The following is a 12600-nucleotide window of genomic DNA, read 5'->3' on the forward strand; positions in this document are numbered from 1 at the left end:
AATGTTATTCACATAACAGAACCCATTCAGTAAATTATGGATAAGCTACTCCAAATGATTTTCAAAGAAGCCTAATCAAACTTTATAAAATGAAAGAATGCTGCTGAAGATTCAGCCTTCAAGCTTAATGGGAAGGCTTTTGAATGAATGAATGAACGTTACATTTATATAGCGCTTTTCTGACACTACTCTAAAAGCGCTTTACACAGTGAACAAGGGGACTCTCCTCAGCCACCACCAGTTTATCAATGCAATTGCACTATATACCTCTAAATACTCTACAGGAGGGTCAGAGAGGTGTAGGAATATTCTAGAATCACACAGTTTTATAAAGTGGCAAAGGATTGCTCTGAGATGAACATATAAATTTCACCTCAAAACAAAATAGACATGAACAATATCACTTTTATAGTCAGTGGCTTTCTAAAAGGCCATTTAGCTGGGACATTTTCCAATGTTCACTGTAGCCTCAGGTAGAGACGCAAACACTGCTGCAGCACGGGAAATGTCCTGGTTACTTTCGCAAACTCCGTTCCCTGATGGAGGGAACAAGACGTTGTGTTGATGTAGTGACACTAGGGGTCACTCTTGGGAGCCCCAAACACCTCTGCTTTTTTATAAAAAGGCCAATGAGAATTGGCCAGGGCCCAGGAGGCCGCCACACTCCTGGTAGAGTGGGCTCGTAACCCCGCAGGGGATGGCACGTCCTGAGCCTGATATGCCATCGCAATGGCGTCAATGACCCAGTGGGTGATCCTCTGTTTGGAGACAGCGCTTCCTTTCTGCTGTTCACCAAAGCAGACAAAAAGCTGCTCGGAGCTTCTAAGGCTCTGCATGCGATCCAAATAGATGCGTAAAGCTCGCACCGGACACAGCAACGCCAAGGCTGGGTCTGCCATCCTCCTGGGGCAGCGCTTGCAAGTTCACCACCTGATCCCTAAAAGGGGTGGTGGGAACCTTGGGCACATAGCCCGGTCGGGGTCTCAGGATCACGTGAGAGTAACCTGGATCGAAGTCCAGGCATGATTTGCTGACAGAGAATGCCTGCAGGTCCCCTACCCTTTTGATGGAAGTGAGCGCAGTCAGGAGGGCAGTCTTCAAAGATAGTGCCTTAAGCTCAGCTGACTCAGCTTCCTGCGGAGGGCTCCATGCCAGAGCCGGGCCACGGGGGCGGGCTGTGGCGGAATCGGTGTTGTTGCTGCAAGAGGATGCCCTTGGCGACGAGCAGACAGGGTACGGGGTCTTAAGCCGCGCCGGGGCAGGATATGTTGTAAGGCCTCCGTCTGCTTCTTCACTGCTGAGAACTGCTGGGCAAAGTCCTCGACGGCGTCGCCAAACAGGCCAACCTGGGAAATGGGGGTGTTAAGGAACCGTGCCTTGCCGCCTCTCCCATCTCGACCAAGTTGAGCCAAAGGTGGCGCTCCTGGACCACAATCGTGGACATCACCTGCCCGAGAGACTGTGCTGTGACCTTCATTGCCCGGAGAGCGAGGTCAGTCGCCGAGCGCAGTTCCTGCATCAATCCCGGGTCAGAACTACCCTCGTGCAGTTCTTTTAGCACCTGGGCTTGGTGTACTTGCAGGAGAGCCATGGCGTGCAGGGCGGAGGCGGTTTATCCAGCGGCACTGCAGGCCACAGTCATCAGGGATGACGTAAACCTACAGGCAATGGACGGTGATCCACCTTATCCACCTGGGGGATCACCGAATACCCCCTGGCTGCTCCACCATCGAGGGTAGTGAGAGCGGGGGAGCTGAAAATCCGGGACCGGGCAGTAAAATGTGCCTCCCACGATCCTGTCAGCTCCTCATGCACTTCCGGGAAGAAAGGAACGGGGGTGGGGCGTGGCTGTGGGCGGCGCCAAGCCCAGGAACCAATCATCGAGCCGCGAGGGTTCAGGGGAAAGTGGAGGGTTCCACTCTAGCCCGACGCTCGCGGCCACCCGGGAAAGCATGTCCGTCATTTTTGCGTCGGCGTGAGACTGGGCGACCGTTCCTGAAGGAGGAAGCCCAGCCGAAGCTTCTGCGTCAGACTGGATGAGCCTACTCTCTGATGCTGCGCTCAATATCTCATCGTCTTCCCGAGCTCCGAACAAGAAGTCGAACTCGCGCTGAGAGGATGGCGGTCTCGTGCGAGAGCCCGATCGGGGCAAGCGAGCGTGCTGGGGAATTGGAGGTCCATGGGGGGATACTCGGCGGAGGTGGTCCCATTGATGTTCCCAAATCGCCCCCAGTGCTAACCGAAGCAGCCTCAAACCCGTAGGTAGAAGGACCGGTGCAGGGAGCCGCTGGGGTTGCGACCGCAACGTTGCCATGGTCATGTTCTCGCAATGAGGACATGACTCATCCATGAACGATGTCTCCACATGGGCATTGCCCAGACATGTAAGACAGCGATCCTGGCCGTCAGAAGCGGAGAGATAATGACCGCAACCAGGAATAACACACAAACGGAAAGGCATCTTTAAAAATATGTTCCGTGTGTGTGCCGCTCTTTTTGTGAATGAAAATATACTCTTTTAGTATATACTCTCTTATTTTCGCTCTGCCGAAGCGCCCAGGGGCGTTCTCTGCACTCCACGGGTGCAGAGGGGGAGGAGCCGCTGAAATGCGCCGTAAATCCAGCAGTTTTGAGGTGCGTCTTTGGAGGGAATTGAATTCAGTGCACTGAATACAACCTCTCGGCTCTGAAGAGAAAATCTGAATGAGTGGTTGCATACCAGCTCCTTTTATACCCGTATGTCCGGGGGAGTGGCATTCAAATTCCATTTGCCAATTCTCATTGGCCTTTTTTTTAAAAAGCAGAGGTGTTTGGGGCTCCCAAGAGTGACCCCTAGTGTCACTACATCGACACAACGTCAAGTGAGTGACAGATAGGGAACTTTCCTGATTTTCGTACAGTGCATAACCCTTACTCCTCAGAGCTGGGAAGGTGCAAACTTTTAACGGCCAACCCCCCAGGATGAAAATAATCCATTTGATTAGTCAGATTTTCTGTCACTCAAAACAAATTAATTTAAAATATTTTAAATTATTCAGTGAAGGGCATGCAGTAACGTAGAGAAAAACAATGCGAAGGTATTTTAGGTAGTCTACATTAAATTTGCTTTTGAAGTTGTATATTTCTATATTTTAATCCATTTATTTATTAAATAGATATACATTTTTAAATAAAACGAGCGAAGGACGTATCATAATTTGAATATTGTTTGAGTCTGAATATACGTATGTCGGCCCTTCTATGAAGGGTTTGAAGGGGCTGACAGCACACCACTGTCTAATGTGCTGAATGCTGATTAGTGTGGGAGCTCATAATAGAAGCTGATTTACCAACACAACTGACCTTAAATATGTCTAAACCCCAGCAAAACAAAAAAGGTTCTGCGGCCCTCATTTTAATTAAAACGCTGCATACTATGATCGTGTTCACTTGAATGGTAACATGATTGCAATTTAAGTGTTCTGATCAACAGCGGGTGAAGATATCATCATGACTGCAGTTATGGTGGTGCTGTCCAGCAAGCTGCTCTGCTGGTTAGGAAAAGAGTGGTGTGAATCCAAATACCCTCTAAGATTTGAACTGAAGAACTTTCACATTCCATACTGTCAATCACACCTCTGTACCAATGAGTCATGTGATGTCACTGAAATGTTTTATCTATAGCTTAATGTACTAGTATTATTAAAATATATGACTGTATCTTAAAATGTTAGTTTTTAGTTGATTATTTATTTAATTTTAGGTAGCAATATATGGATTTTTTACAGAACTGAAGTTCAGTCATGACAACTCTCAGAAAGATTTAACATGTTAATGAGGGTATCACATATTGATAGGATTAGGTCTTAGCAGAGAGGATTTGCTACGCTGCTGCAGAGCAAGTACGAAGACTTGCTACACCTAGAACATACACAGACATACTGTGTTAGCATGTGGACATGCTGTTGCTGCTGCACAACTAGACAAAATCATGACATGCTGTATTGAGCATGTTGGATATGCTGCTGCACAAATAGACATTCATACAATCCCCATGTAGCAGATCAAGACTTGTGAAGCTGGGGAGGAGGAGGGTTTCAGATAAAAACTCTTGCAGCGCTGCAGTGAAATCTGCAAAACTGAGCAATTTATATGTTAGGCAAAGAGAGAGAACGCAAGTTGATTGGCTTACTGATTTCATGTCAAAGGACCAATCAGCTTACACCATGCGAGCCGTTTGGCTAACAAACAAGTTCAAAGAACCTATCAGCTTGCGCCATATAGAGTTTCACGACTGAACTTCAAGTCATTTGTGATTATGATCTGAGCCAGTCACCACCAAACTCTTTTGAAGCATGGCAAAACTTACTCAGATGCCCATGATATACATTTTTGTTAGTGTATTGTGCGCACTTGAGTGTGTGTAAAAGACACGCTGAGTGTACATGTTTTGTGTTTCTGTGTGTGTCCAAGCATAAAAATTAAGTGCATGTGTATTAGTGTATGTGTTAATGTCTGTGTGTGTGAGTGTGCATTTAACGCTCACCGTGGTCTCGTCTTCATGGAGCACCTGGTCGTATCCACTCAGAGCCACACAGAAGATGATGGCAGTGACATCCTCAAAGCAGTGGATCCATTTCTTCCTCTCCGACCTCTGACCTCCTACATCAAACAGCCTGAGTGGACACAATTCAGCATGAGCTCAGCACACTTCTTAAAATGCACTATATCACACAAGCCACAATGCCCTATTACAAAGCTAACAGAAGTACAGTCCTCACAATGAACAGCTGGGTTCTAGTTGACATTAATTCAATATAGTCACATTGGACACTTATCCATTAACCCAAAACACAACTATGTAATGTGGAGATGGGAGTGTGGACAAACGACATCTGTGGAGAGCGAGGCCGGGAAAGGAAGAGCGGTAAGGATTGACACCTGTGGTAAATTATCTCTAACAGATGTTTTGTGTTGCAGTGAGAGCTGAAGAGAGATATAAGGGCTAGAGGTCGACCGATATATCGGTTTTGCCGATTAATCGGCACCGATAACAGATTTCTGGAACTATCGGTTATCTGCAAAAATCCACACTGATAGTTTTTCCTCTTTGCGTCCGGTGCTGGAGCAGCTGGGAAGGGTCCGCTGTCATTGTGGCCTCTAGAGGCGAAATAAAAACTATCACTTCACTGATGAGAAAGTCTAAGTACAGCACAGAAAACCTCATTATAGAGAATAAGTAATAAACAAAGCAGAAAATGCAGCTCTGCTCATGGATATCCGCTTTACTTTCTGCTATGAGCCTCAAACGAAACTCTAAATATCATTAAAAGATTTCATGTCATTAACCTGGCAAACTTGGGGAAATTCTGTGATTATTTTGTCCTCAAAATGCTCATTCTATCAATGCGGAACCTTGTGAAAACGACTCGGTGGACTGATAAAATATCCTGGGTGCTTCTGCTAACTGAAGTTCCATCGAACCAGCCAATCAGATTTGCGTTGAGTTGATCGAGAAAGCGTTTTCCAGTTTTGTGAGCTATAAGCATCAGACGGTTTAGAGAACGGACTGTGGGGGGTCCATGGGTGTGCTGTCTGAGGCTGAGACTATATATTAGGTAGTTCAGAGGTCCTGCCCTTTACTGCATCTCTAAACCGCTGTTACTTGGTGAGAGAAAATTGTAGCTTCTGGTGTGGTGAAAAATCTGACTTCAGAATTATGGTGGCAGCTCTCTCTGTTTAACTGCCATCAACACTTTTATTTTAGACCTCTATTTTCACATGCTATCATCTGAGAGAGTGAGAAAAAAAGCCTGTGAATGAAAAGCTGTATGAGAATTGGGGTGACAGAATGGTGGTGTATCGAGCTATATCTGTGAGTGAATCTCAATTATTAACCACTCTTACAATGATGTCAGTAAAAAAATAAAAATAAATATTTCTTATAGGAATTATGTGTTAGATCAGAATACTTCCTTTTAAAGAGTCCTTGATAGTGACTACTGAATGACTGAAAATTCTAATATCCAGTGCAAATTATACAATGACTTTCTGGGGTGACGCTGTTTCTTGAGGTTTGTCTAGTGCATTTTGGCGCCACTAGCACAGTTGTCATAATTGCGATATGTAAATTTATAATAAAACAATAAAAAATGACAGTTCTTGTAATGTTTTGTTAATGTTCATCCAATTGAAAATGATCAAAATGGAAAGCACTCAAACAGCTCACTTTTGCATCATTACCTCATCAGGCGAGTGCAATTTATGTTTACAAGGATCTATTTAGTAACTTGTCTGAGTAACATCAAAGTTTTGTTTTTCTTATCAATAAATCCTTCCGAAACGTATGTACACTAAGACCCCTGAACCTTCAAGCCTTTATTAAAGGGGGACAGACCCTCATTCAGACCCCTCCCCCCAAAAAAACCAACCTAATTAACACCCTAATAATAACTGTAGAACTCCAACAGCCAGTCTGCAGAGCATGCTGAAATACACACTGTACGTTCAGAAGCATTAATAACATGTCAATGAGCCTCACCTGAAGTGCAGGTTCTTAAATGTGAAGTGGGTTTCTACAATCCCGGTGGTCTTCACTCGAGTTCGCAGAATGTCCTGCTCTGTGGGCTGGTAGTCTGCAGCACCGATCCGATCTAAACTGTCTAAGTAACTGGAGAGAGAATGAGAGAGAGACAGAGAGAGAAGGAGAGAGAGAGTCAGTTCTGAATGAATGAAACCCTGACAGACACTCTGCTATGTGATAGAGACTGAAATCTGTCACATGAATTTGAACAGCTCCTCAAGGGATACTAATAATTTCTCAGTCATGAAGATCCAGCAGTTTGGGTTTCCCTCAATGCATAAAATCCTCTTACATCAATCATTTAAAGAGACTCTCCATCAATATTTTGTTGACACATATATCTCATCTATGTGAGCTTTTCAGTTAGCTTTGATAAAAAACAATCTTGCGTTTAACCCTCATGTTTTGTTGAGATGTTTTTTTCTGTTTTCATGTTTGGGGTCCCAGAGACATCAGTGATGAACTTATAACAATATTAATAGTAATTTCAAAATTACACCTTTTATTTCACTTCAAATAATTTTTTGAGGTTCCTCTGACCTAATCCATTGACAGCAGGTAGATATTATTGAATCTTTAACCCATAACAAAGTACTGTAGACATACACTTTTCAGTTCACCGAAGATTAGGAGACCTGATACTTCAATGTAAATCAAATAATTTTCATTTATGTTAAAATACATTCTGCTATGTATAGTCAACTATACATAAGCCAATCATAGGTTGAATCCCCCCCAAAAGTGAAAACAGCAAGGCTCTGTGGGCATTGTGGTTTGTTTGAACATCCCGACCAGCCGGACATAAAAACACTGGCGTGAGTCAGTCAGACGAGAGGACATAATAAATTCAAATAAAGAATATGAAACATGCTTCATATGCCACTCACAGCTGACACACACACTATTTGCTTTGAAACAGTGATGCAAGCAGACAGGAAGGAACAAGCCCACTTTTCAGCAATGCATGATGCATATTCTCTAAGACTGTGGATTTCAATTATCTTCCAGATGAAAGAAACAGTAAATATTTGTGCTTCCAAATTGGATTTCTGTTGAATTGAAAGCTTAGTACCATGAGACACTGAACCAATTAATCAAAGCCCTGTGCTGGTAATATTGATAGACAGTAGACACTAATGACTGATTACATCAAAATGCAATTTAAATTATTTTTTTATTTTTTACACAATTAGAGAGAAATTCTTGCTAGCAACATACTTAAACAACTGAAAAAAAGTTTTCAATTTTGTGTCTTGTGTAAATGTCAATCACCTATGCTCAGAAGAAAATGCTGCTCACACTCCCAGTCTTTTTTTTTTTTTTTTTTGCCTCTCTCTCATTCACTTCCTTCCTGTCCATCTCTAGTGTTATGATGTCACTGCTCCTCTGACAGTTGGAGTTGAAGGTTTCTTTAGCTACTGCAAAATTCAGCGGTAAAATGCCAACATTCCACTATCACTTCAGCGCTCAGTTGCACGTGCAACCTTCTGACCTCAATATCTTCACCTCCATCCTATAAGCAGGAGGCAGTTAGCGCAACTGATTAATTGCTGATTAATTGCCTTTGCGATGATCTTTAGCCTCCGACAAAGTTCTAGCAGTGTCAGAAGTTTTGCATCACATTTGTATAGTGTGACTGCTATTACGACGGCCAGATGAGATAGTCTGCTCCACTCTCGCTTCCCAATTCACTGTTTTGGAGAAACCCCACTGAGCTCCTTGGAAAGAAATCTGCTCTGCGTCTGCACCATAGCAACATTTGTGCACAGTTATCACTCTAATCAAGCTCTTTCAATTTTTATCTTCTTTTAATTTTATATAAAAAGTTTTAATAAATAAATAAGCATAAAATACTTGGTAGTGTAACACTTCAGCAATATGAAAGCATTATTTGCCGAATTAAATACAGAGCTTACAATACGAAAATAAATAAATAATTGCATTTTCTTAACATGTTTTTTTTTCTGACTTCCAGAAAGAAAGAAGAAAAAAAAAAACGCTTCTCCGGGCAAATCTCGCCATTTCGCTTCTATTAACGATCTATATAATTCTATTATATTAATGATCACGTTCACTGATCGGGACGATTGGGACCACGGATGTGTATCATACAGTCTGACATAACGTCGCACAGTGTGCCATGGCGATCTCAATGCATTCATGTCATACAGTCTGTATCAAGTAACAATCTAAAAGGACTGTAAAAATCCTACAGTGTATAATGGGCTTAAGGAGCATCCTCCTTTGTGACCTGTATCTGTTTGCTAGGCATGCTAATATGCTCAGCATATTCTGTCCATTAACAAATAGCAGATTTAGGCCAGCTATGTTTACTGAGGATTTCCATAAGCTTTTTTTAGACAGCAACTGTCAGCACTGGCCTGATAAAACCACAATAAGCACAAGTAATCTGTCATTATATTTGACTAAAGGCAAATTTAATTGGAATCATACCTTATAACTTCAGAGAATTCAAATGCAAAAGGGAATATACACAATAAGGAAGAACTGTGTTCTTTTACGTTCAGGTCAGTATTTAACGATGCAGCCCTGCAAAGGAAACACGCAGTAACTACACAATTTAGCCCAATTCAGTTATGGCCGGGTCTCTCAGAGCGCTTGGAGCCTCTACTAATAAGTTTGGAGTCTCTACTAATTTTTCTCAATTTCAGTGTTGGTGTAGTCGTTACTGTGTTTTACTTTAGTAGGGCAATATTAACTTTGCAAAATAATTTTAGCTAAATAATTTTTATGTGGCTCATTGTGCGTATCGCAGCATTTCGCAGCATTTCCTGGGAAATGAACACTACAGGTGTTACAACACCAATTACTTTTTACAATTACTTTTAATTTGCACTTGCCATGCTTGTAAGGACCGGAGTACGAGTCCTGAAAAGCATGCGTATCAACACTGAAAGTGTCATAGAAGCACCACAACAAGACATGGTTGATTCAGCAATTGCGTTTTTTATTTCACATTTGCTTTTATGTTACTATCGGTAAGGTTAAGGATTAGAGTTTAGAGTTGGGAACTAAGTTTTGTTGATTTAAAACTCGAAAAAGCATTGACCTCAAAAGCCTCATCTGCTTTTTATCTCACATTTGTTTTTATGACACTATCGGTTAGCTTTAAGTTTTAGGGTAGGGAGGTAGGTTTTGTTTATTTAAAACTTCATGGAGCATTAACTTTATAAACCTCATCTGTTTGGGAGAAAATGTTATTCGCTTTTAGCGCCACTCAGTGGACAATTCACCTTGGAACTGTTGCGATATATGTAAGGAACCAAGGAAATGTATTTTACAAAAATGTTGCCACTTTCACAGTGGCACTGTTCATGAGATCAAGCTGGGCAATGTAGTTTGGATACCAAATTGTCCCTAAAAGTGAGCTAAATCTGCCAAAACCTTTCTTCAGGGACATTCTGGAATGCACTTAAAGGGACAGCTTACCCAAAAATGAAAATTCTCTCATCATTTACTCACCCTTATGCCATCCCAGATGTGTATGACTTTCTTTCTTCAGCAGAACACATTTGAAGAAAAACAGAAAAATATCTCAGTAGGTCTGTAAAATGCAAGTGGATGGTGATTCGACCTTTGAAGCTCCAGAAATCACAGACAGTCAGCATAAACGTCATCCATACGACACCACTGGTAAATTAATGTCTTCTAAAGCGCAACATACAACAGCATACTTATTAACTATAAATCATTGTTTCTGGTCAGCAACACTATGCGCATTCATGAGAGGGCGGAGTTCACGTGCTGAAAAAAACTTTTATTAAGAGTAATATTTTTGCAGTACATCTTTGCACTATTATCAAAGGTCTTACAAGAGGAAATTAAAAAGATCTAACGTGGATTTTCTTAATAGAATTCATTATAAAATATAATCGCAACTGGTAACAGGTGCATCTAATGGCTTAAAATACCATTTTACCTTGACATAATGCTAAATGTTCACATAGCAATTTACACAAGGTTAACTATTTCTGATGCTCCAAACTTACTTCAAAACCCCACAAAGCGTACACAACAACATCTTCTTCTGATCGTTTGAGTATTCTGTTCATAGAATGAGGAAGAAAATCTGTTATTTGAAGCTTTCAATATGATGCTACAGGCTACATTGGTTAGTATTTCTCATATAGTATTTCTCTGTCTGCTTGTATGAGTAATGTATTATAATATTTCCCAGTTGTTCAAACACAACAAAGATCACTTCATTTAAAAGCAAAAATGTTTTCCAATTGAATAGACTAAATATCAAATGAAACAAATGACAATAAAATGCGAAGTAATCTCTTCAGTAATTAAAATATTTTTGAAAGTAACTATATTCTGATCACCAACTATTTAAATTATAGCTGTAGTGGAATACAGTTACTTATATTTTGCATTTTAAATACGTAACGCCATTACATGTATTCAGTTACTCCCCAACCCTGCGCACGTACTGCTGCTGACCAGAAGCAATGATTTATAGTCAGAATGTACTTACATATATATCTTTTTGCACCAAAAGCAATCAACATTAATTTAACAAGTAGAGTTGTATGGATGCTGACTGTCTGTTCTTTTTGGAGCTTCAAAGGTCGAATCACCATCCACATTTTAAGGACCTACTGAGCAAAGATAGTTTTCAATATTTCTTCAAATGTGTTCAGCAGAAGAAAGTCATACACATCTGGGATGGCATGACGGTGAGTAAACGATGAGGGAATTTTTATTTTTGGGTGAACTAACCCTTTAATTGGATTTAAGGGTTAAGGGTTACTCTATAGTAATTATAATTAGCTTTATATAAAAACAACAGAACTCTGTGGAATGTACCATTTCAGATAAATTAATAAATGTGATGTGTGTGTGCTCACATTTTGATATTCACTGCAGTGCTAATTTTTTTAGCTCATGTGCACTCAATGCCCTGATGGTGTTCTGGGGAGTAGCTGCATGTATTATTGTAAATCTATTATAGATATGACGACACTATGTGTGGACTTTACTCTGTCGTTTAAGGACTAATGGATGTGCGGGTGGGGTGCTCGTTGTGCTTTAGGTTTCTTCACTTCTCTCTCTCCTTTTAGTATGGGAAATTTGAATCTCTCTACCACTCAGGCTGCTTGCCAGCTCTGCCCTCCCCCCTTGCTCTTTCTCTCTCTCTCATACACCATCTCTCCTTCTTTCTCTCTGGTCTCCCTCCACCCTCTCTCTGTTTCCTGCTGCTACTTGAGTGCTCTGCCTGGCAACACCTCTCTGAGGCCTGCCTGCTGTCTGCTGCTCCCCATCAGAGAGAGAGAGAGACTGAAAGATGTTCAGAAAAAGCACTATAAGGAGGTTAGGGCAGCTTTAATATAGTTGAAAAAATTATCTGGGTGCTGCAGGAAAACCACAATGGGCCAATCTTCTCATTCTTGAGGAAGTCTGAGATGGGGTTAAGGTGATATGGAATGAAATGAGGGAGACATAACCTCTAGAATCAGTGCACTGTCTGTTTGATAGTCTGATAAGTACTTAAAGGAATAGTTCAACCAAAAATGAAAAATCTGCAACAATAGAACTATTTGTTCTTCTGTTAAACACAAAAGATGTAAGGCAAAACGTCCAAGCTGTTTTTTTCCATAAAATCAAAATGGCAGATTTATGCTGCCAAGCTTCAAAAAGGATAAAAAAAAAAAAAGAAATCACCATGAAAGCAGTCCATACATCAAGTGTGCTATATTCCAAGACTTCTGAAGCTATAAGATATATTTGTGTGAGGGAAACACCAAAATTTAAGTTGTTGTTGTTGTTCACTTATAGACTCTCATGAAAATCTCATGATTACATGAAAATGACATATTTACTGATTTCACACAGTAAGGCAGTTTCGAGGTGAAATGTCCACGGTGTAGCAAAAAAATAAATAAATAAAAAATAAATACATTTTTTAATTTTTTATCCCAAAGAACCTTCAACCTGAACTTAATTGATAGTGTCATAAAAAGCAAATGTGAGCAACCACTTAAAGGGAAAGTTCAACCAAAAATTCTCTCATC

General features: G+C 41.1%; 1 protein-coding gene across 2 annotated transcripts in view; it reads right to left on the bottom strand.

The window, feature by feature from the left end:
- Positions 1-12600, bottom strand: part of LOC127455966 (guanine nucleotide-binding protein G(o) subunit alpha) — a 134619-nt gene that overhangs the window by 21294 nt on the left and 100725 nt on the right. For both annotated transcript variants that reach the window (XM_051724194.1, XM_051724193.1), the window contains exons 5-6: positions 6521-6649; positions 4526-4655 (exon numbers count right to left, since the gene is read on the bottom strand). In XM_051724194.1, coding sequence (XP_051580154.1) covers positions 4526-4655; positions 6521-6649 — 259 coding nt within the window. The remainder of the gene's footprint in view (positions 1-4525; positions 4656-6520; positions 6650-12600) is intronic.

Source organism: Myxocyprinus asiaticus, chromosome 18, assembly GCF_019703515.2.
Source record: "Myxocyprinus asiaticus isolate MX2 ecotype Aquarium Trade chromosome 18, UBuf_Myxa_2, whole genome shotgun sequence".
Classification (NCBI taxonomy): domain Eukaryota; kingdom Metazoa; phylum Chordata; class Actinopteri; order Cypriniformes; family Catostomidae; genus Myxocyprinus; species Myxocyprinus asiaticus.